Source organism: Ylistrum balloti, unplaced genomic scaffold, assembly GCF_031769215.1.
Source record: "Ylistrum balloti isolate Yb309-2 unplaced genomic scaffold, AGI_CSIRO_Ybal_v1 Utg370742, whole genome shotgun sequence".
In the NCBI taxonomy this organism is placed as follows: Eukaryota; Metazoa; Mollusca; class Bivalvia; order Pectinida; family Pectinidae; genus Ylistrum; species Ylistrum balloti.
The window spans coordinates 1,171,422-1,194,198 of record NW_026782437.1 but is presented as its reverse complement, the minus strand read 5'-3'; the positions used below and the strand labels follow the sequence as shown (position 1 = coordinate 1,194,198).

Here is a 22,777-nt window from a genome sequence, read left to right as displayed (position 1 = left end):
GACAAAATCACAGGCGTATTTCGTGACCTGAAACAGGCTCTTGTTTTTTTTTTTTTTTTCGTGTGACAAATTAAAATGATTGTTCAATATATGAATATTGTCAGCATTCCATTATACCTTCATAGATCCCTATTAGGATAAACTGACGGGACAGAGCTTGTTTGTTACACTATCAGAATAATGTAAATCACTCATACTGGTGGAGGAATTACAGTGATTCTAGCATTAAGTTGTATGGTTGCCAATTAATTTGCAGATAAGTCAATACCATTATTACTATTGCAGCCATGGTGTTTTGATGGCGTCGTTAACTTCACCTTGTCAGAATATCCTAATGGGGCAATATTTTGTACATCATGTGAGAAAAAAAGCATATTTACAAAATTAATAACCAGAAATAGCAAAATCACAGGGACTTTTCGAAATTATTTTTATTATCTTAATTATCTAGACAAGCCATTGTGGCTACATATAAATATGCAACTGTTTCTGACTTCGTTTTAAATAAAAAAATAGTTGTGGAGTGATGGCTTTTGATAATGGATATATGTATATCTAGTTTTGATATATGCTTTATTTGACAAGGAATGTCAATTTATTGTTGTTAATAAAGTTACTGTTTCAATTTTGTTGTCATTGGTCCGTTTTTCCTTGGCCCGGAACTATTTCTGAAGGCGTCTATTTGCATCAACACTGCATCGTCATGCCGGTAATTACGGGCTTAAAATAGATTTTCTGTTGACCAATTTCATTTGACAGATGGGATTAAATCCCTAATGCGTCATATCGAGCGAAATAGCTTATTGGATAAATATTTATAGCAACCTATATTGAACTTGGGGAAACCCGTTCGTCCGCCATGGTGTTTCACGTTGTAATAGCAGCAAGCTGCAAGATGAACTCGAGTAATTTTACGGATGTTTCCTTTGATTGCTTTTCATTATAACTACTGGAGCATGCATAAAACATCCTTGTGTCGTTGTCACGAAATGTAATAGATGTAGCAACAACTATTTGTACCTTAACTTTAATAAAAACATGCCAAATGTCGTATCTTTCTAATGGGAAGCCTATTACGACGGAGATGTGAAGGGGACGTAACTCTTGGCGAACGACTACTATGTTCTGATATGTTTATACACCCGACACACGTGTCACTGTTTACTAACATCGGTGTCACGTGACTATGATAAATTAATTTATGAACATGTACCTCATGACAGCCTAAGTGACCTGTTACTAATGAAAGAGTAGGTGAATTGTAGCTGTGACAAGTAAAGTACCTAGTAGAAAGTAAAGTACCTAGTAGATCTGAATGGCAAAGGCAATGTCAGCATGTACCTATTGACGGCTTTCGGGTCTGACTTGTTAAGAAATGAAGGTGTATGCAATTATTTCTATGTCTATCCCGGCGAGATGATTATGGAAATTCTATAATGATTTCATTTAAATACGTGACAATGAATGTAAAAAAAAGTAACATGATCAATAACAATTAATGCACTGTGCTTTCCCGATCTCGGTCACGTGGAATTTTACCGTCGCCAAATGCTATATTTATATTTAGGAAAATACAAATCGGCAGGCACGATTTGGCACGTTTCCAAGTGTCAAGAGTGTCATTCTTACCTTACCAGTACCTAAACATGGCGGCATCAATGCCACAGAGATGTGGACAGTACCTGAAACATGAACAGATCGGTCAGGGAACTTTTGGAGTGGTACACAAAGTGACGAAAGAATCCGATGTAAATCCAGGAGGACAGGTAACGATTATAGTCCTAATTCTAGTATCGACATGGGTTGTGATCATAACTTCCTGGTCGGAGATGGTATAGTTAACACTGTTGTTAAGGATATACCTTATACATAACACATCTTCATAGTTATGTGAATTAAACAAAGGTTGTAAGATAGTGAAAACAAAACATCAAAGCAATTTGTTTGGTTTAAATGTATTTTTGAGAACTCTGTCAAACAATTGATTCCATATTGATTATAATATTATGTTTTTCTAAATACATTTCGCCGAGACTGTGTGGATGTCTAGCTCTATAAAGTGTGTTTACTCACTGATCATGAGGTTGCATTTGAGAACAACGCATTTTGTGCTTCATAAATGTATCTAAAACGTTTGTTTGATGATGAAAAATTGGTTGTGTCGTTTTAACTGAATTGTACATATTAATCCCTTAGCACCCTCCAAACTCGGTTACTAAGCATTGCATACATTGTACGTAACAACTTAGTGTTAAAGCCTTATATCTTGTGTAAATATATAGGGCGCTATTGAGAGGTTTAAGATAGGCACTGATCCTCCTTTGTAGTCAATGTAAAGCAGTATCGCAAAATCTCTTCCTAGACTTGTTTTTGCACTGAACAAAAACATAGATGACGTTAGATGCTATTTCGGTCACAATACCTTTACAGGCGATAGAAATAAGCACTGCTAATTTTTTTTGTATTGCATATACAATGCAAATTCTTTTAATGAAATCAGGTTACGCTCCAATAGATGCATTATACATATAAAAATAAACAAATATTCTTTAAATAAAACGTGAATTGAATTTGTGATTGCAAGCGTTACAATGACAACAATCAACGATTACATCAAAATAGATAAAGTGCCATAAACCATTACACAGTGATCCATAAGATTTTTTATCTAAGCAATGATATATGTATATAGGGTAGATTGATTGTTCTCGATAGAGATTCCCGTACCAACCAAGCAAAAGATTTAAATATAGCTATTCTTCTTTATTTTCAATTCGCACAGTCTATTGTAATGTGTAATATACTAATTCGAGTTTAGATTGTAGATGATTTTATGCCCCCGAGATCTCCGTTTTACTCTTTCCGTCGATTAACTTTAGATTTTTACATCAGATTTTAATCAAATTTTGTGTATTGGGTTGAATACATATTTGCCAGAGTTACAGGACTTTAAACTTCTTGAAATAGATCTCTATTCCTGTGAAATATCTTTGATTTTTATGGTCAGATATTAACGAAAGATGGTATATTAATTAATATGTATAAATTCTCGGATGAGTTCGATTTTGGTCAAAATTCCTCAACTTTTACTGGAGTTAAGGACCATAGAATTCTCAAAATAGATGAGTTCTTCGTTTCTATCATATATCTTAATTTTTTACTCTCAAATCTGTGTTTGGTATATCACTTTATGTCAACGAGATCTGGAATTGGTTTCATAATAGTGAAAATCCGTCAGCATTTGACGACAGATTTACGTGACTTCAAAAACGTTAAAATATATCATTTCTTAGTTTCTGTCAAATAGAATTCAAATATTGGTAAAAAATTCGTCAGCATTTTCTAGAATTACAGCATTTAAAGGCTCCTCATTTCTTTTAAATAACTTTTGATTCTTTAAAACCGAATTTGATAAGATATATTTGTTTCTATCAGTAAAATCTTAGATGGGTTTGATATTGGTAAAAACCTGTTAGCTTATACCATACTTATGGAGACTTGTAAATAATAAGAAACGGGCTGACTTTGAAGTATAACTTAGAAACATTTTCCCATAGTCTCAATATCAATAAGTATCTTTAACCCTTTGAGAAAAGGCTTCCATATTTAGCACATGCATTCCTTATCACCTTCAAGGGATTATATTACATTTTATCAACTACATATTCGATTAGTAAAATGTCAGCCCTCACTGTTGTATCAAATACAGGTCTGATTATAAACTATATACGTCACTGTTACAACAGTTAATGGCGCTTTTGGATTATATTACATAGTAACACAACAACGTTGCTCCCACTCCCACTATACGAATGTCCACCAACAATGTCTACCACCTGCAATTTTGAAGATTGCACACAAGATACAGACGTGATTAGCACCTTTAAAATACAAATCTAGAGTTCGAAAATGTAGAGCCAAACCTACTCAATTAGTATTAAGTAGTTCCAGAATAAAAATACTTTTCATACTTCCCTTACATTGAAAATATCTCGCTCGATATGTATCTTACTGACATCTCACGTTAACTTTCAATATATAATTTGTCGATGCATTGTTAAAATTGTAATAGCAACATCAGATATACTGAGTAGTATTTTCAAGATAAAACCTCGATGTAGACAGAGGTTATACCATTGACTTGATTGTAACTGTAGATATCGTACAAAATATCGATTCAGAAATGTTGTCGGATTTATTGATAACCGTTAGTAGTAATAGTGCGTTGCATCAATTGATTTTCCTCTGTCTATGTAAGCACACTCCTTTCTAGGTCCAGTGTTTTGCAATGAAAAAAGTGGCATTCGCTGAAAATCAGGATAGCAGAGAGCGGGAACTGGTCAGCAGAGAGGAAGAGATTCTAAAATCAGTTAAACATGACAATGTTGTCCGATATGTGGATTCCTTCCGAGAGGGAAACTGTGTGTATCTTATCATGGAGTTATGCTTAGGAGGAACTCTATACTCGTACATCAGAAGTCTGGAAACAAAATTGTCGGAGGATGAGTTTGTTAAATTTCTCAGGCAAATAGTCACCGGTTTGAAGGTATGATGTTAGAGATAAGAATTTGTCTGATTTTCATGGTCTGTCTTAGTTCGCTTCTATTCGTCGGTGCTCTTAATCATTGTCCACGAAATGATTTACAGATAACAAATAACACCACAAGTCCTGGTGGATTTCTTAACTACAATTTACTCACGAAATCAAGCGCAAAAGAATATGCACTACCAACGAAATTTGATTTGGAGATACTTTCAAACCTCGTTATCTCTGCAGGACCATGGGAAAACGAGTATTCAATTTAAGTGAGTTCGAATGTTTTGTATCAAGTTAGACAAGGACCGATGAAATGCTTCGACTTAAACGAGTTTGAAATAACAAGGTTGGACTGTATACGATTTTTCAGTAAGCAAAATTTTCAACCAAATTACCTTTTATAATTACATCATTTCAGTTCCTCCACCGGAAAGGAGTTCTGCATCGAGACATCAAAACAAAGAATATTTTGATGACAAAGGACCTCATACTGAAAATTAGCGACTTTGGAGTGTCAAGGCAAGTTCGCATGGTGTCCGGGTTATTTATGACACATTATAACGAGGGAAAATAATGTGAAATATTATGTATAATTAGTAAGATATAAAAAAATGATAAATAATATTACAAAGACAACATGAGCAATTATCAGATAACAGAAAATAGACAATGGTCAGAGTCTCCAAAAAATAAAATATCAGATATGTGAAATAGGCGAAATATTTTTTCCTAATTGGAGTCAATTTTCAAATATATTGACTTGTTAAGCATGCAACTTGCAGGATAACTGACTACGTCAATCCGTCTAACCACTCCATAAAGATGGGGACACCACGGTATATGAGTCCGGAGGTACTGAATGGGGAAGAGTACGGACAGAAGGTATTAACAATGAAGTTTACTTATCGTGATGTGATTATCTATTTTGCTTTGTCTTTAAGTAATATAATTAATTCAGTCAATATCTCATTTAGGTTAATTAATATATCGTCCGATCCTTGATTAGTGACGAAACAATATTGATGCTTCCTTAACATGGGTTGCAAAACTTTTGACGATAACTTTATCAGTCTTTATTCTTTTGCTATTCAGTTCAGAAACAGTTTATTGTAATATCATATAAGGAGACTATAATGTCTTTATTTGGAAGTGACCAATGCACCTCTCAAGAATGCGTGTATTGATATCTCATTCAGACAGATATCTGGAGTCTGGGATGCACTGCCTATGAAATGGCTGAAATGCACTTTGCATTTTCCGCCGACAGACAGAAAGAAGCAGTTAGCGATATAATGAAATACAAAGTAAGTCTCACGAGTAAGACAATTCAATCAAGGGTAAATATTTCAATTTAGTCAACTATGATGCCATATCATTTATGGCAACAAATAAGATTATTGCTGTTGAAATATCACATCTACGTTTACACTCAAGGTCGTAGCTAGAAAATATAATCAGCAACTGGCAAACTATGTATGTCTGAATTTGTATCATCACAAACATATTAAGTAACATTTGATAACCTTTAACTTGTCTGATGATTCATTGTTGTTTACCTTGTTCTCATTTGGGAACATGACATTACCTTCTTGGATTCACCAAGCGTTACATGACACGTGTTGTCTATGAGGCACAAAACGCTTATTCTTTTAGAACACCTTTTACTTATTTTATCAGTTCTCTGTTTCATCGAATTGAATTTTGATTAAAAATGCTGTTGAATTTTCGTATTTTTTGTTCAGCAAAGTTCTCATAAGTATAGTCGTGCTATATTTTCAAACATATCTTTACTTTTTCATGGGACATAATTTTCAGCTGCCCAACTTTGACGGCATAAACTATTGCAGTGACATGATTTATCTGATGAAATCCATGTTGAACAAAAATCCCGCGAAAAGACCCTCTGCAAAACATTTATTGAAATCATTGTCAGACCATGAGTGCAGCACTGCCGAGGGGGATGATACCACGCAATATTATTTAGTAGAGGCTGCAGGAAGAGGTATGGATTAATTCCAAAAAGCACACTACATATACGAAATCGAAGTTAAAACGCACGACAATAAAATAAACAGACACTACTCTAGGTACTTATCTTTAAAAGTAATCATACAGTATTCATCAGCTTAAACAAAATATTTATGAATTGTAAGGTCAAGGTTGTATTTCTACCAAAGCGTTTATTGTTTAATTAAGGGTGTCACTGTTTTTTCTGTCATAAATGTGATAGTTTGATCCACTTGATTGTATTTAGTTGAAATATCTACAAGCGCCTTTTGCTATAAACACAAAGATTAATCATGCTCGTTTTTACAGCATTCTAGCATTGATAATAAAAAGAAGGAAAATCCACGACAAAGTGGAAAACAACTTCTCATATCTTACATGTTTTTCTGTAATATTATTTTGAACAAAGTTGAGCCCTTATTTTCATATTCATAATCTTGAATGAAGGTATTGCTGAAAATCTTTTATTTTCGTTGGTTAACAGTACTCACGACATCACCTTAGATTAGATATCTATATCAAATTTATAAGTATATATAAATATGTGTGTCAACAGTACTCCCAAAAAAAACCATAAAAAATCATGTTTTCGCTGTATCTTTTCCATATTTTATTCCAGTATGTACTATTATATATATACTGCTGTGATATTAGCTCTCTCTAGCCGAGCGATGTATTTCGGCTAGTATTTACATACTTATTCTTTATTTCAGTATTCATTATTAATGCCTTTTGCAGGAGTTGCAGCAGCATCAGCATCAGCTCTAAAAACATTTGAAAAACCTAGAAAAAGTCTTGAACTTGCATCGACAGAAATCCAAAAGTAAGTCATCAAGTTAATGTCACTGACATAACTCAAAACAAAATAGATTTTTTCAGGTATTCTTTTAGATCATTGAATAGAATTGGGAGGGTGTACATGCATATTTTGGCAAATTCTTGATAGACCTGTACAAGTCTTGTTTTGTGAAGAAGTTATGAGAAAAGTTTCAAAACCACAGTGGATTCAGATATACGGATTGAATACAATTACATTCAAATTTTAATGTACAGTAGGCCAGTATCAATACTAATGTAATTCATGACGTGGGTCAGCGGCAATATTATTGTAAATTATGACGTAGGTCTGTGATTATACTACTGTGAACTATGTAGTTAGTCAGTGATAATACTGCTGTTAATCATAACGCAATGTTAGTCATGACGTAGGTCAATGACAAAATAACTGTAAACCATGAAATAGGCCAGTGACAATGCTGTTGTACATAATGAAGTAAAGAAGTGATGAAGTAATGATGTCGATGTTACCTCAGTATTTTACTGTATTTCTAGACTACTGGTCATGGAACTCAACAGCAATAAAGCTGTTGATATAGTCAGCAGTATGAAGAAATCATTCCGCGACGGAAAGGCTAATCATAACATGCTGGTATGTATAGACTACAATTCATAGTTGATATCCTCTTGCGAGTTATTTCTTGTTCTGAAATATCTGTGCAGATGTATGTAAGGACAACATGTATTTCGCTCAAAACTTCCACTTTGCTGGTCATTAAACTATCGTCATGTCTATAAACGAGATAAGTAGGTATATACATAAGATACTAGACAAACGTTTTGAATTGTATAACACTAATTTATCTTTCCTTATAATAACTGTTTGGAGACATGTATTGGGTAGAGTTTAAAGGGAGAGCTATTCGAAAACGTTTGATAGCAGTCTCTTGATATAAAGGCGTACATCAATTCACGAAATGATATCACTTGTTATCTTAACTCATGTTCCTATGATAAGGTGGCTGCTAGGCATTACAGGATTTAGTGATTTCCATTTTTCACAACTATGACGTGAACATGTTCGGGGTCACTTATTCGACAATGTTGAATTTCTGCTAGTATCTCGTAATTGTGATACTCTTTGCTCTAAAAGTTTGTTAAACAATGAATATCAGTTTGTGCTCATTTTAATTGTGAATTATAATTGATAATTGTTTGTCTTTAATCTGTGATAATTGCGCGGTGGCTTTCCATTTGATAAAGTTTTCCTTCCATTCCAAACTGTTTTTTTTTTTTTTTTTTTTCATTCCACATTTTTTTTCTTATATGTATATTGATGACATATGTGTTTTTACTTGTCAGAACACATTAAACCAATCTGACACCATTTCATTATTGATGCATTTGCAGTCAAAATATGAAGACACCATTAAAAGTGACAGACTGGAGATATTCCGGAGGCTGGGAAAGGCTTTAATGGGAACAACACATGCTCTGTCGGCACTTGAAGAAGCAATGGAAAACTCTGGATCAAACGATGACACTGACTGAGTTCCTTCATGTTGGAATAAGCAACACATTTCTGATTGGCCTCAGCAACAAACTTGACAACGTTTGCTCACTCGGTTGCCCGAAAGCGTCTCTTTGTCTCAATCATTATGTAAAAAAGCATGACATAACATTTATATGCCTAACTTTTTTATTGTGTTACTGTTATTTAGGTGGCTGGACCAGGAACAAGGGTAAACTGATGAAGGCATTTGTATGTAAAGTTGCATTGTTTACATTATGCATACTCACCTTCCATTGTCTTAAGATCTAATATTTACATGATCCGCTTAATCCTAATAATTCTGTTGGTGCGCCCATGTTCTGTTTCTAAGGAAATGACGTCATATAATTGGTTTATACAGAATGGGTTATAGATTTGTTGTTACTCTTGTCGTTAACTTTGGTGGAAAATGTGACAAACTATTTCGTTATTTAACTTTTGATTTTGCATAATTTTCAGAATTATTCTTTAAATTGTTATTTTTATGTGATATACGTTAATTGCTAAAGTGATGTTATTACTTATTATTTTTATTTTTCCACACATAAATTTGATGGAATACATATCTTTCCAGAATCTTTTATCCGTGGGCATTTTACCAAAATATTCCTGTTATCAGGATAAATTTTACAAAGTCAAGAAAGAAAAAAAAAGAAACTGTCATACCTCTATCACAACAATAACAATCATTGATATGAACACTACGTTCAGATAAGTTCATTCTTTTTTATTCAGTTGGTTAGAGCAATAGTGTTATATTTATGATATTTACAGTACAGATAATAATTCTCAGATATTTAAGAATCATTACCGTAAAATATGTGATAATTATTTCAGGATATTTTAGGATAATTACCGTAATATCTGTGATAATAATTCCTGGATATTTCAGAATCATTACCGTAAAGTATGTGATAACTATTCCCGGATATTTCAAAATCATTGTCGTAGCATTTGTGATAATTATTTTCAGATATTTTAGTTGCAATCCTGTGACATTTATGAAAATAAGTTAAAACCGGTGTTTACCGTTTTACTTTTTGTTTGTTTTTTGTATTTATTAACAATAAAATGTTTGTTGTTTTACATGTGTTACATGTTTTTTAACAAGAAAATCAGTGGCAATGACACTAGATCAAATCTCTTAATGTACTTCATATAAATCATATCATATGTTTCTTTTGTTTCAATTATTACAATACATCGATAACGAAATATTATTATTTATGCATAAGGGATGGGTGAAAATTATTTGACTAAAATACTCGAAGTTAATATTTTGTGAATCGCAAACTTTTTCGACTTAAAGTACCAACATTAACGTACACTCAAGAGCCAAGGTAACAATCGATGTAGACACAAAAAGAGAACAAAACTAGATCCATACAGATCTTCAAATCCAAAAACAGAAAGTGATGATGTGGTCTTGCTAATGATAACTTCTTCATAAATATGGAATCTCTGATGGCGTGCTTTCACTTTATCTGCATTGTATACACTTGTTTTGTTAAAACATATTTATTGCATCTCAGTATGTTTTTGTAGAACCTCGTCAAAAACATGAAATGGAGAGAAAAGCATTAAACAGATATCATATTCTTTTATTGACGGTATCGCATGGTTACAGGAAAATCATCTCAGTGATCATGACAAAGACATCATTTACATTGAATAATTCTAGACTAGTACTCCGACAAAAGATCGAGGAAACACCATACTGACTTGTAAGTTAAAATAGACACTGATGATACAAACAGTAAATGAATGCCAACATAAATTGCCTGTGCAAGCAACATAAAATGTATTTATGCAGAAATCACAACGTTCATTGTTATCTAAACACATATAAGTATGGATTGCATATATTTCTATCACAACAGTGCAAATACCGTCGTTTGGACGGAAGCTGCAAATGCATGCGTTTGGACGGAAGCTGCAAATGCATGCGATTGGACAGTAGCTGCAAATGCATGCGTTTGGACGGAAGGACATTATAACATCAAATGAACATTCAAATATCATGGGTTTCAAATTGATCACAGAAATTCTTGTCTTACAAGTCAGAGAACCACGATAACAAAATATTACACGAACCCAAAAGAATCACGAAAATGATATTTTAAATAAAATAAACACATCATATATCATTCTCTTTTGAAATTCGAAAAACATTTAAACGGAGAGCTTGTGGAAGCCATATCTACAACAAAGGTTCCCTTTTTGTCACTGAAGGTACAAACTTTCACAATGGACGGAAATTTTGAGGTGATTGTCATAACACCGACATGTTACCAAGCAAATATCCAGGTGCGAACTATAACGAGGCGAATGGTGATGAATAGCACATTCATTGTCACAACTACGTGTTCATTGAGTGTGTGTTTGTGTCATCAACCTATTAACAAAACATAAAACAACAATAACCAAAAATATGAAAAACAAAAACTAAATATAGTAAGACTACTAGAATAACGTGATATATAAGCTGAGTACAGGTGACTGTCTGAGTGATATTTCATGGATCCATACCAAATCCATTGGATACAATATTATGTTACATGAAGCATTTAAATGACTGGCCTGAATGAAGATGAAATATATAGTAAACTATCACAATAAAAAAGACAATATATATCTAATAAATGGTTTTATTCGCCTGTTTTTTGTGTGGCTACTGCACCTCCTGATCTAGATTTTGACTTGACTTTTGATTACTTTGGTTTTTCCTAAATCGCCTCCTAAGCTTCAAATTCATGCTTTTAACAAGAGTTCAAGAAGGACGAAACATGTGTATGATCCAGTTCAGTTCAGTGTTTGGCTCAACTGTATCTAACCATTATAAAATAATCAAAAGGTGCTATTCATTGATGTCTTTTTTACAACCATATAGATGTATTTTTATACTGTAAAGGTAATTATCGTAATTCCTAAATGGTGGAATCAAATTGTAAAATAGTGATATCTTAAAAATGAAACATAATTCATAAAAAACAATAATATAGCACAGAATATAACGTAGGCAAAAACAAGCTTCTGTTAAAACAGCGGAAATGATAACCTGTGGAATAACGATTGTTATTGTAATAACATATGTCGAAAACTAGGAAAACAATACACTGTCGAGTCATGATTAATATGATGGTACCGGAAACTCACACAATGTAACACTGTCGAGTCATGATTAATATGATGTTACCGGAAACTCACACAATGTAACATTGTCGAGTCATGATTAATGTTTGTACCGGAAATTCATAAAATGTAACACTGTCGAGTCATGGTAAACAGGATGATACAGGAAACTCACACTATGCAACACTGTAGGGTCCTGATTGAGACAATATGATAATATAGAAAACTAACACAATGTAACACTGTGGAGTCCTGATTGAAACAATATGAAAACAGAGGAAACTAACTCAATATGACACTGTCGAGTCCTGATTGAAACAAAATATCATACCATCAAAACAATATAGTATATTTTTAAAAATTGACACATCATCACCTCATAATTCGGCGTATTTATGAATCGAAGAGACAAAAACTTATCGACATTTGAAATGAATATAGCACGTAAAAATATTCGAATATAATAATTGACGAAACTCCGATATCATTGTTAGAAGACCCGTAGTGTAACTAAGAGATGGACGGTAACTTACAGAGCATGACATGGTTAGAACTATATTAGGCAGCCTAATAAAATGAGAACTATAGACAGAATTTTACATAGATGGCTAAATGGAAGAGGGCAGTTCTGTGGAAGGAAAATGGCCTTTTGCGAAGGCATTTCATAATTGCAATATAATTTAAATTTTCAGTTAAACTAACTGGATACAAAACGTGATTAAAAGCTAATAGATAATGAAATGTCAAGATCATATCTTATCTACATTACAGTGTAAAAATGTGGTTGAATTCTAGACAGATGTAAAAAGTATAAGGGGTTCTCTGGTATCCACTTATATTAAAGGCATTCATTGAAATTCATCTTCTAATGTAAAAGACACTAACAGTGTGTATAACATGAAGAAAACGTTCTTTTTTCCTGATAACTTGCATTGAAATTGCACTGCTAGAAAAGGTACATGACCTAATCAGAGCTATCTTAAAAACTTACCTATTAAACCATCTCTGTTCTTAATTAACCAGAAGACCTGACTTTCATTTCAGAACAAAAATGGTGTGATTGACATCAAGATTTTAGGACTTATTTTCCTAATCAATTAACAACAAATTCAAAACTCTGGAAATTCTGATAAAATCATAATTCAACCATAATAATGACGCATTTCCGTATAATATCACATTTGGCCAATGACATAAAACGTAAGACCGCTTAAAATCACATCTGGCCATGGAGTTTGTATCGTCACATTCCTCAAGATGGAAATAACATTCACATGGCTCTCGACGAAATAAATGAAGACTGCTCACTCAGTACTGTACCTAGTTCGAGTCCGCGAGGCTGTTGACGAACATGTTGAGAAGGTTTGAAAGTCTATGGAAGAAAATGTAGAATCCATATCGTCAAGTCGCTGAATTTCTTTCTCAACGTTGTAAAGTGACTCAACAATCTGCATAATGTCATTAAGTTTCTTCTTAACGCGACTGTTTCCTTTCTTCTTCAAAATTTGCTGTTAATGAAAAACAAGAACAGTAACAAATGGCAAAAAATTTCGATTGATAACAACAGAAGTAATGCGTGCATGCGTGTGTGTTCCCATGTACAATTAAAGATATTAGTTTACTGCAGAATCATTAATTTTCGTGAAAGATTTATTTTCATTTACTCCTAATCCACGAATTCATGTCTACAAATTGAGATTAAGTATAAGAGGATATTTTTCAGACTTTTCTGAAAAGCAGCGAAAATTGATATCGACGATTTTGTGAAATGCTGATGGCACGCGAATGAAAGCTGACAATACAATGTTTTGTGACGTTCCACGACGTTCACAGTTCGATGAAAGTTCAAAGCCTACTAGTGTAAGAAATACGCTTCAACGGATAGTTAGACAAATAGGCGAATAGCGTCTCTCAATAAAAATTAAGGGGTTAATATAGCATAAGACGAATAAAAAATCAAACTGCATTGGCTTTTACAAAGTCTTTCAAACGAAGCCCACTAAAATTAATTATGTTCAAAAATATAGAAGTGACTACGTAGTGATTTATATTCAAAGAAGAAGAATACTGAAATGTAGGCAGTGAAAATATTGCATAACTCAGACGGTACTCGTGTCCAAAATGAACAGCTTGCATCAAACATACAGTTGTTGCTAAAGTTTATGGCAAATTGTCGCCCTTGGTTAATCTACTAACCTCTGCGTCCTCTAAAGAACGCACCGACTTTACATCCTTCACGATGTCTACACCTTGTCGAGACTGGATGATTTCAACCAGCATACTGGAAAATAAATGTTACAATAAATATTTTCTGAATAATATTGATCTATAAAATCGCGGAAGATAATACACAGAATAATATTTAAAAGCTTTCAAATCCTAGTCAAATATAATTTTGTTTACGATGAAAAAAATTATATCTAGATATTTGTATCATATAGTTTGCTATGTGAATTAAAAAATTCATCATGCTAAACTTTTCACCTACATTAAAAAAAAATTTTGGCTTAGGATTAATTATAAATAGAAACAACACTTAATAATAGTAATGCATAAATGTAAGGCTTAATATTTGAAGGTTTTTTTTTTTCTTTTTTACGTAATGAACTTTGGAAGTGAAGAGTTACCAGTAGCTTCCTTAATATGTAAATTAATACATTCATTTCTTGACAACTTCAACAAGTGCAGAGTGAGATTTTCCATTCATTCTATATCATCTATTAATGTCATATTCTGTTCCCTTACGATGTCATGTCAAAGGATCATAAAATTCGTCCCTGATATTTAGCTCTGATTTCTGTAAAAGTTAAATTCAGATGTCAAATCTTTAAATTGTTAAAGTTTCTGTAGATGAATATTCCAACATCTTGCCAAGGCTAAATTGTAAGAACTTACGTTTGGAATACTGTGGAGGCACGTTCTAAATATTTCTTCGCTTTATTACATGAACATTTAACTTTTGCTGTAAAATCAAACGAATGACATGTATTACAATTAGTGTTTCATTTAGCAATATATTTGATTTACGTGTATCAAAGAAGATAGTGTAACGTGAAATAGTTTTAAATCATTTTAAATCTAGAAGATACATATTTACTGAAGCAATTACTAAGATGTACAGTATACTTTAACACACATGACACGAAATGAATGTTTAAAGTAAACATTGAGATGATGGTTAGCTTTATAAAAATAGATATTACTTACAACTGACACCTAATCCAGAATCTTCGGTTGTACCAATGTCTGAGACTAGAATTAGAACAACACATGTTTATTGCAACGAGCATTTCATTGGTTCGCTTTGTTAATTCAGTCAATCAATCGAAAGACTTAAACTTCATTATTGTTTGCATTAGGTTTTTCATTGCTTTATTCGATGAAACGATTGACTAGAATTTGAGAGTTCTATTTCATAACGTCGGGAACAACGAAAATATTTTAATTAATAATTTTTAGTAATATCGGATTATAGAGACTTGACAAGCGTTTCGCTTGCTTGAATATTTTGCATAAAACATGGTTATCCGTACAACAATTTATATTCACACAGACAAATGACAGAAAATGTATTCCGACGTCAAAATCGTAATTTTGAAAACTTGGTGATATCAATGACAAAGAACATAGTTATCCTCTAGAGGATTGTACAAAAGACACACAACTGAATAGTGCCTTTCAATAAGAATTTATTGTTAGATACAGTATTGCAAAACAGAAAAATGCATCTTCGAACAGAAATCTTAAATAAATTTCAGCAAATCAATTAATCATACAGTTGTTTGTACCTACTAAGTCCGATTATGAAATATTTATTTATTAAATAGGTTTGAAGTTCGCTATTACGGTCTTTCACCAGTAGAGGAGAGGTGGAAGGGACCTAAAGAGTTGTCCGAAATTAATACCAACATTAAGAAAATTAAGTTCATGGGAAAATATCTATTAAACTGAAGTTTAATCAAATAAAAGTACTTACTACCATATGAGCTATCAGGAGTTGATCCCTCACTTTTCACTCTTTCTGCCTTTGTCTTGGAAGTTGTCGATGTTGAACACTCGTGTTCGGAAATAATATTCAGAACTTCATTAGCACTTGGTCTCTTGACTTGTGAAATCTCCAACATCTGTTTTATCAGTGTCTTAATACCCTCACAGTACGTAAGTCCGGACATATCAGGAACCTAACACAAAAATCAATATTACTTATACTATTTGTTAGTACAGTTAGAAATATTTCTGTCGTGAGCATCCTTTTAAATGTTCCTGGGGTTACATCTTAACAATTAATCATCCCCCACTAATTACTGATCACAAAAGAAAAAATAGGAATGGGAACCTTTAAAAGATCATTTTCGCATTTTGGACTAATAAAACCTAGCCTCGAGTTTAGATGAACAAAATTATAAAAACAAAAAACAAAAAACAAAAACAGTTAAGATGATGTCATAACCAATCAAACTATTGTATTCGAGTAAAAGGTATTGCACGTTATTTCGATTTCCTTCTTTTGTTAATCGAAGGTTGGGGAAAAGGGTTGTTCTATGCAGACATCGAAAGCCTACGTCTTAGTTTCATCATCCATCGTCTTCTTCCCTTGTGCGACATGAAGTAATTTGTGTTCGTTGGCGTGTGTCGTTGATGAAGCAACAGACATTTATTACGGAAACACCCACTGTTTTTCTCCATATTCTTTTTCATGTTGTCTCTGTGTTAAACTTTGTTCCCTCCAATTTTGAATCTTTATCATAGTTTTATTGTTGACATTTCGTTTTTTGTCACGATGTTTTAAATTTAATATTACTCTGTTGCACTTCTAAATATCTTTCTTTCTTTTTTTTGTTTTGATTACTACATAAATGTAGAAAAATGTTGATCTGTATGTCATTAATTGGAAAGGTTACTGTAATATTTAAAATCTCTTAATAATTATTTAAATTTCCCATATTCGATTTTTTTTTAAAACTGTCCTTTTTATTTTACAAACAACACAGGTAAAATTAGCAAAGTGAAAATATAGTATTAACTTCAATAGATAGAAATTTATCTTGTCACAAATTGCAGAAAGTAAAAACATATGGTCTAGCACAGTAAAACAGCTTACCTAGTAAACTGAAGCTAAATACAAATTATGGATTATTTCGAGTACTATCTCGTTCCTATGCAATCAACGTGTACGCGCATGATAAGGATTATAACTTGCCCCTGTTATCCAGGTATCTGCCTACATTTTATGCGTCAATATTATATAACACTCTTTCTCGCTCGAATGTCAAGTCTGAATTTTCATGACACTTGGCAAAGACAGTTTCAATAGACCTATGCGTTTCATATGCTCTGTATATACCTTATTTTCTCTGATGTCCTGGAATATGTTATTGAGGTTTTCTGCTGAAAACGCATATTCTGACATTGCCATCTCGTATGCTGTGCATCCAAGACTCCATATGTCTGTCTGTATCAAAATAAACATAAGACCACCATGTCAAAAAACTCGGTAACATATCTTTATCAAATAACATTATACAAAGATTATTAGAAATTTTGATAATCACACACAATGTGTAATTGGGCAGCGCCTCGGTTTTTTTGCTTATTAGTTCAACACAGTTGCACTATAGAACTAAAACTCGCTAATATTAACTTCATTCGGATGAATTAACAGAGCTGATTATGATTTACCCAGAATTCCCAGCATTAAATAATTTAAAATACCAACTGTTAAAAATAGATTTCTCTTTCGTTATCTTTCGTATCAAATGAATTATGTAAAAATGAATCTTTTCAATCTGTGAATGAATTAAAGCAGAACTGAAAGTTATAAAATCATATAAGTAGATATTGTTCTGCTATATTAGTATGGTATTACGAAATAGTAACCAAAAGGTATCCTACCAAAGGTATTCTACAATTTGATATGAACCTACAGTTTATCTATAAAATTTAATCCCATTTCAAACAATTAAGCCCTTTTTTGAAAATTTACAATGTCGATAATTAAAAATCAAATGTGATTCGAAAATCACTTTTACCTTAAACTCGTATGGTTTTCTCTGCACTATTTCCGGACTCATATAACGTGGGGTACCCATCCAAGTCGAATTTACAGCTGATCCAGTGTATTCCGTGAATCTATCAAACACATGAAGTAATATCAGTAAAATATTTTAAAGATTTCATACATGATAAATCCTTATCAAATTGTTATACATGTTATTTATATGAAATATGTAGTAATCAACGAAATATTACTCATAGATAAATATGATTTATATACAGTTAAACTGTAATGTATAGATAAATATAATTATACATAGTATATCTGTGATGTATAAATATAATTATACACAGTACATCTGTGATGTATAAATATAATTATACACAGTACATCTGTGATGTATAAATATAATTATACACAGTACATCTGTGATGTATAAATATAATTATACACAGTACATCTGTGATGTATAAATATAATTAAACACAGTACATCTGTGATGTATAAATATAATTATACACAGTACATCTGTGATGTATAAATATAATTATACACAGTACATCTGTGATGTATAAATAGAATTATACACAGTACTTCTGTGATGTATAAATATAATTAAACACAGTACATCTGTAATGTATAAATATAATTATACACAGTACATCTGTGATGTATAAATATAATTAAACACAGTATATCTGTGATTGATGGATATAATTTACACCTGAAATATCTGTGATGTATAAATATAATTAAACACAGTATATCTGTGATGTATAAATATAATTATACACGGTATATCTGTGATGTATAAATATAATTATACACAGTATATCTGTGATTGATAGATATAATTTACTCCTGAAATATCTGTGATGTATAGATAAATATAATTTATACTCAGTATATTTGTGATGTAATTATATTTTGTTGACAATAAGGGTAACATCAAATTAGTTTTCAAAGGCAAGTCATCAGATTATCAGTATCAAATTAATTGATTATTACCATTTTTATATAATTCATCTGACTTATAGATTCAATAGAATATCAAGTCTATCATATTTCATAGCAGATAAAGCTGAAACAGAATACATTGCTGCAATTTCATGTTAAATTTGTCTCATTAGCATTTTAAACATTATGGATATTAGATAACAATATCAGAAAAATAATCAAATTTTAAAAAAAAGCAAAACAAAACAAAGAGAAGGAAAGGAAAACATGGCCATACTTTGCAATACCAAAGTCACATATCTTGAGAATGTTTCCACTCGACAGCAGAATGTTTTTGGTTTTAATATCTCGATGCATGATTTTCTTTTGATGAAGATACTGCGAATGAAGGAAGAAAAATATTTTAAGAAAGTGAATAAATATTTGAGGCTAAATAGACTATTAATAGAATGCTTTGATAGTTGTGATCAGTTTGCATTTCATGCATAAGTATAGCAACTTCCAGCGTCTAAACCCTTGATTTGTAAAGCATTTAATTATCACTATACCTAAAAAGAATTAATATGTGTTAATGAACGTATCGTTATCTCATAGTAGTAATGCAGTTATCTTGCTATGAATACAATAACAAATGAAAAAAATATATATATATTACATCATATTATTTTTCCCCAATTTCTATTCTTTGGATAATACCTTTATTCCGTGTGCTATTTGTTCTACAAAACACAAGAACATATCTTCCGGCATTCCGTTGGTAAGTTTACGGATAAACGCATGCAAGGTGCCACCATCGCAGTACTCCATAATCATGTACACAGTGTTTTTATCCCGGAAAGAGTCAACATATCCCACCAAATGACGGTGTTTCACGGTTTTGAGGATGTCCTCCTCGCGTTGGACAAGTTCCTCTTCTCGCTTGCGATTTGCTTCCGGAAACGGAATCTTCTTTAGAGCAAACTTCTACATGTTAAAGAAAACACACATACCTGACTCTAAACGAATGTGTCTCTAATAATCCTATTTTCTTTATTTAATATAAAAAAATATATTGTATATGATTATGTATGTGTACCTACAGGCCGTGCGGCCTTTGTGTTTTTTGTTGGTTTTTTTTTTTTTTTTCAATCAAAAAATTTCTTTATCAAATACAATTAGTTGGTTTGGAAAAATGTGCTTGTTTTTGTCATGTCAAGAACATGCATTAAAGATAACAAACATGCCGGGATGTGTCTAAAATGGTTCAATCTATGCACTCATGCGCAAGAAATCAACTTCCTTGTTTGTTTTCACTTATACAGGAGTAATGATAGTTTTGCGTACAATACCCTCCTACCTGGAAACGAATCGCTTCATCTTGAGTATAAATCACTAAATCACTAGTTCTACACTATAAGCCTGAGGATTTACACTATAAATCAATATGTCTTAACATTAAGGTGTTAATATAAATTGTTTCGCTAGTTAGATTTGGAATACAAATAAAGGGGAAAATCAAAATATATCGGAAGAGCTAATGTGCAGATTACACAATTAGGAACTGAAAGTTACATCACAAATCACAATACTGATTACGTCAACAAATTAAATTAAGATATGAATGAATATGTTCACAATAATTCGACCTCTTAAACGGTGAGTTGGTTCCATAAAATGCATTGTATATTGTCAACATATGTCTGCGTCTTATATGTTAATGTTCTTGTATTGTCTCACTGATTAAAGTTTACTTTAAAAAAGAAACAAAATAAAAAAACAATAAATCTAAAACAAACCGAGAACTTCGTCTCTATTTATTCTGATTCCTATACTCCAGATTTAGTCGGTGGTGCAGTAGCATTTAATCACCTAAATTAATCTAGGTCGATCCCCGAGCATGTTGTAACAGACGCACTAGTTAGTCATTATACAGTTTGATGTACAGGTAAACAACACCTACCTGTGTTCGTGAATCAGTCTCCCCTGTGTCGTCTTTCTTCTTTACCAGAAAAACTTGTCCAAATGTTCCTTTCCCTAACTGATCTATCTCGATGTAATCTCCAAAAATCTTCTTCCTGTTAAGAAAGCTTGCCATATCGCTCGTATTGATATACTTTACAGCAGATATATCCCAAGTCCGTTTGAATTTGTTTGCAAAAAGGGAAACGCAGATACTAATACGGTGGACTGCAACGAGTTTACAGTGTGCCTCTACAAATACACGTGCCCTTTAACCCTCTCAGATTGTCAGCATTTGTTGACGTAGATGTTTAGATTTGCTGTTGAAATTTTCCACTGATTGCCTAAACTATTCAACTTCCTGAATCGCCCAACCGTGCGACATGATCAATACGCCAATGCTTATATTTAAAAAAAATACACTGAGTTGTCTGGCACTATTGTCTCTACCCTGTGACATGGTGCACTTAGTCACCTGTGCGTTCTACATACACTAATATGATAACTTGAAAACATTATGTAGGTGCAGAATGACAGTTATTCACTGTAGTGTAAGTAAATCTTCGATATGACTCATGGCTTAGCAGTCGATGAATTCATCCGACATTGTAGAAACCACAGTGGCAATACATAGTTTAAAATCCACGACGTGGGAGCACCCCAGAAAAGATATCATTGACGAATTCGCACAGTGCAAAAGTCACAACATTGAATTACTCTATGTTTTCACCTGAAGTCTCGACTTAATATAACGTCATGCCAAAGATAAGCATAATGCAAATGAATTATAAATCTTATTGTCTTTTATTATTTAGTAAATTACAAACCTAGAAAAAGAAGAATTTCCACTTCTGCTTTTGACATGGTTAAGCTGATGATGTCCTGGTCGATATAGTACTTAACAGTTTGACGGTTTCCCTGGCCCTTATCGCGTATGCATTTTTTAAACCAACAGTGCTAAAACACATTTATCGTTAACCTATTTATTATTCCGTGGAACATTTTTCAGCTGATTTTATTTTATCATCGTCATTTGAAAAAAAAAATATGTGAAATTACATTTTGTACTTTCGGTTTGACAGGAAATAAACACAAGAGTATATATAGTTCTATAATGATACTTGTTTGTTTAAGTGAGGACCCCAACTTTTGACAGTGATCATCTCTTCTTGGGGATTTTTCTGATCATTAACAAAAACCAAAAGTGAAAGTGGTAGTTATATGTATCTGCAGATACTACATATGTTACTAAATTTCTATTGATAAGTGCTTTTTCCAATATAACATTTTTATTGCGTATTTTGCGTGTAAGTTGTTGAAAAGTTTGTCGAAACCCATCAACAAACTTAAACTCAAATTATAACCATTGCTATACATTAAAGACAGCAATCATTTTGTAGATTGTAATTTGCAATTTTTAATTGGCTCTATCATGGATCACAGTTTTGTATAAAAATCAGCTATCGGAAATTCGATTGTCTACTTATATACTTATAATCTACGAATTAAAATACCATTTTCTCCTGTTAGCGGTCGGGAGGTAAAAAAAATGATTGTATTTCAATTTACTGGTGGTTCTCGTTTACGTCTCTTTTTACCTATTACACAAAGTGAAGACAAGGAAGTTATCATTGTACAACTTCCCACGGTCAATCTAGTGAACTTTTCAAGACCGATCAGTACAAGCATTATTTGACAATATATTATACTTTAAATCATATTGATAACAGGTACACGCACATACCATTGTCGCTTAATAGGTAAACACGTCGCAGTGCATAATAATATATCATTTCTTTATTGAATGAGAGACTGTATATAATGTCGAGCGTGCTGGAAACACCTTGTGATGGGTTCAATAAACACGGGAACCTGACTTGAA

At 32.5% G+C, this 22,777-nt stretch overlaps 2 protein-coding genes across 2 annotated transcripts; one reads left to right on the top strand and one right to left on the bottom strand.

The window, feature by feature from the left end:
- Positions 1–1,646: 1,646 nt before the first annotated feature.
- LOC132557949 (serine/threonine-protein kinase Nek4-like) lies at positions 1,647–8,872 on the top strand. The gene is made up of 9 exons (XM_060222476.1): positions 1,647–1,766; positions 4,274–4,546; positions 4,956–5,056; positions 5,320–5,419; positions 5,734–5,841; positions 6,353–6,539; positions 7,301–7,367; positions 7,877–7,973; positions 8,684–8,872. The coding sequence occupies exons 1-9, from the start codon at positions 1,647–1,649 to the stop codon at positions 8,870–8,872; spliced, it is 1,242 nt and encodes a 413-aa protein (XP_060078459.1).
- A 4,437-nt stretch (positions 8,873–13,309) lies between these two features.
- LOC132557927 (serine/threonine-protein kinase nekl-2-like) lies at positions 13,310–21,031 on the bottom strand. The gene is made up of 10 exons (XM_060222455.1): positions 20,897–21,031; positions 19,654–19,920; positions 19,235–19,335; positions 18,035–18,134; positions 17,350–17,457; positions 15,982–16,186; positions 15,213–15,251; positions 14,901–14,967; positions 14,202–14,286; positions 13,310–13,513 (listed from the first exon to the last, which is right to left on the bottom strand). Exons 1-10 carry the CDS (start codon positions 21,029–21,031, stop codon positions 13,310–13,312), a joined length of 1,311 nt encoding a protein of 436 aa, XP_060078438.1.
- Between the last annotated feature and the right edge of the window lie 1,746 nt (positions 21,032–22,777).

Bases quoted from the DNA above. Each gene is read 5' to 3' on its own strand.
- LOC132557949 (XM_060222476.1), top strand. From the start codon at position 1,647: ATGGCGGCATCAATGCCACAGAGATGTGGACAGTACCTGAAACATGAA. The intron at 5,057-5,319 runs GCAAGTTCGCAT...TGCAACTTGCAG, and splicing joins AGCGACTTTGGAGTGTCAAG to GATAACTGACTACGTCAATC. The intron at 7,368-7,876 runs GTAAGTCATCAA...CTGTATTTCTAG, and splicing joins GCATCGACAGAAATCCAAAA to ACTACTGGTCATGGAACTCA.
- LOC132557927 (XM_060222455.1), bottom strand. From the start codon at position 21,031: ATGGCAAGCTTTCTTAACAGGAAGAAGATTTTTGGAGATTACATCGAG. The intron at 16,187-17,349 runs GTATATACAGAG...TTTTTGTGTTAG, and splicing joins AGGACATCAGAGAAAATAAG to GTTCCTGATATGTCCGGACT. The intron at 13,514-14,201 runs GTTAGTAGATTA...TTTCATTAACAG, and splicing joins GTTCTTTAGAGGACGCAGAG to CAAATTTTGAAGAAGAAAGG.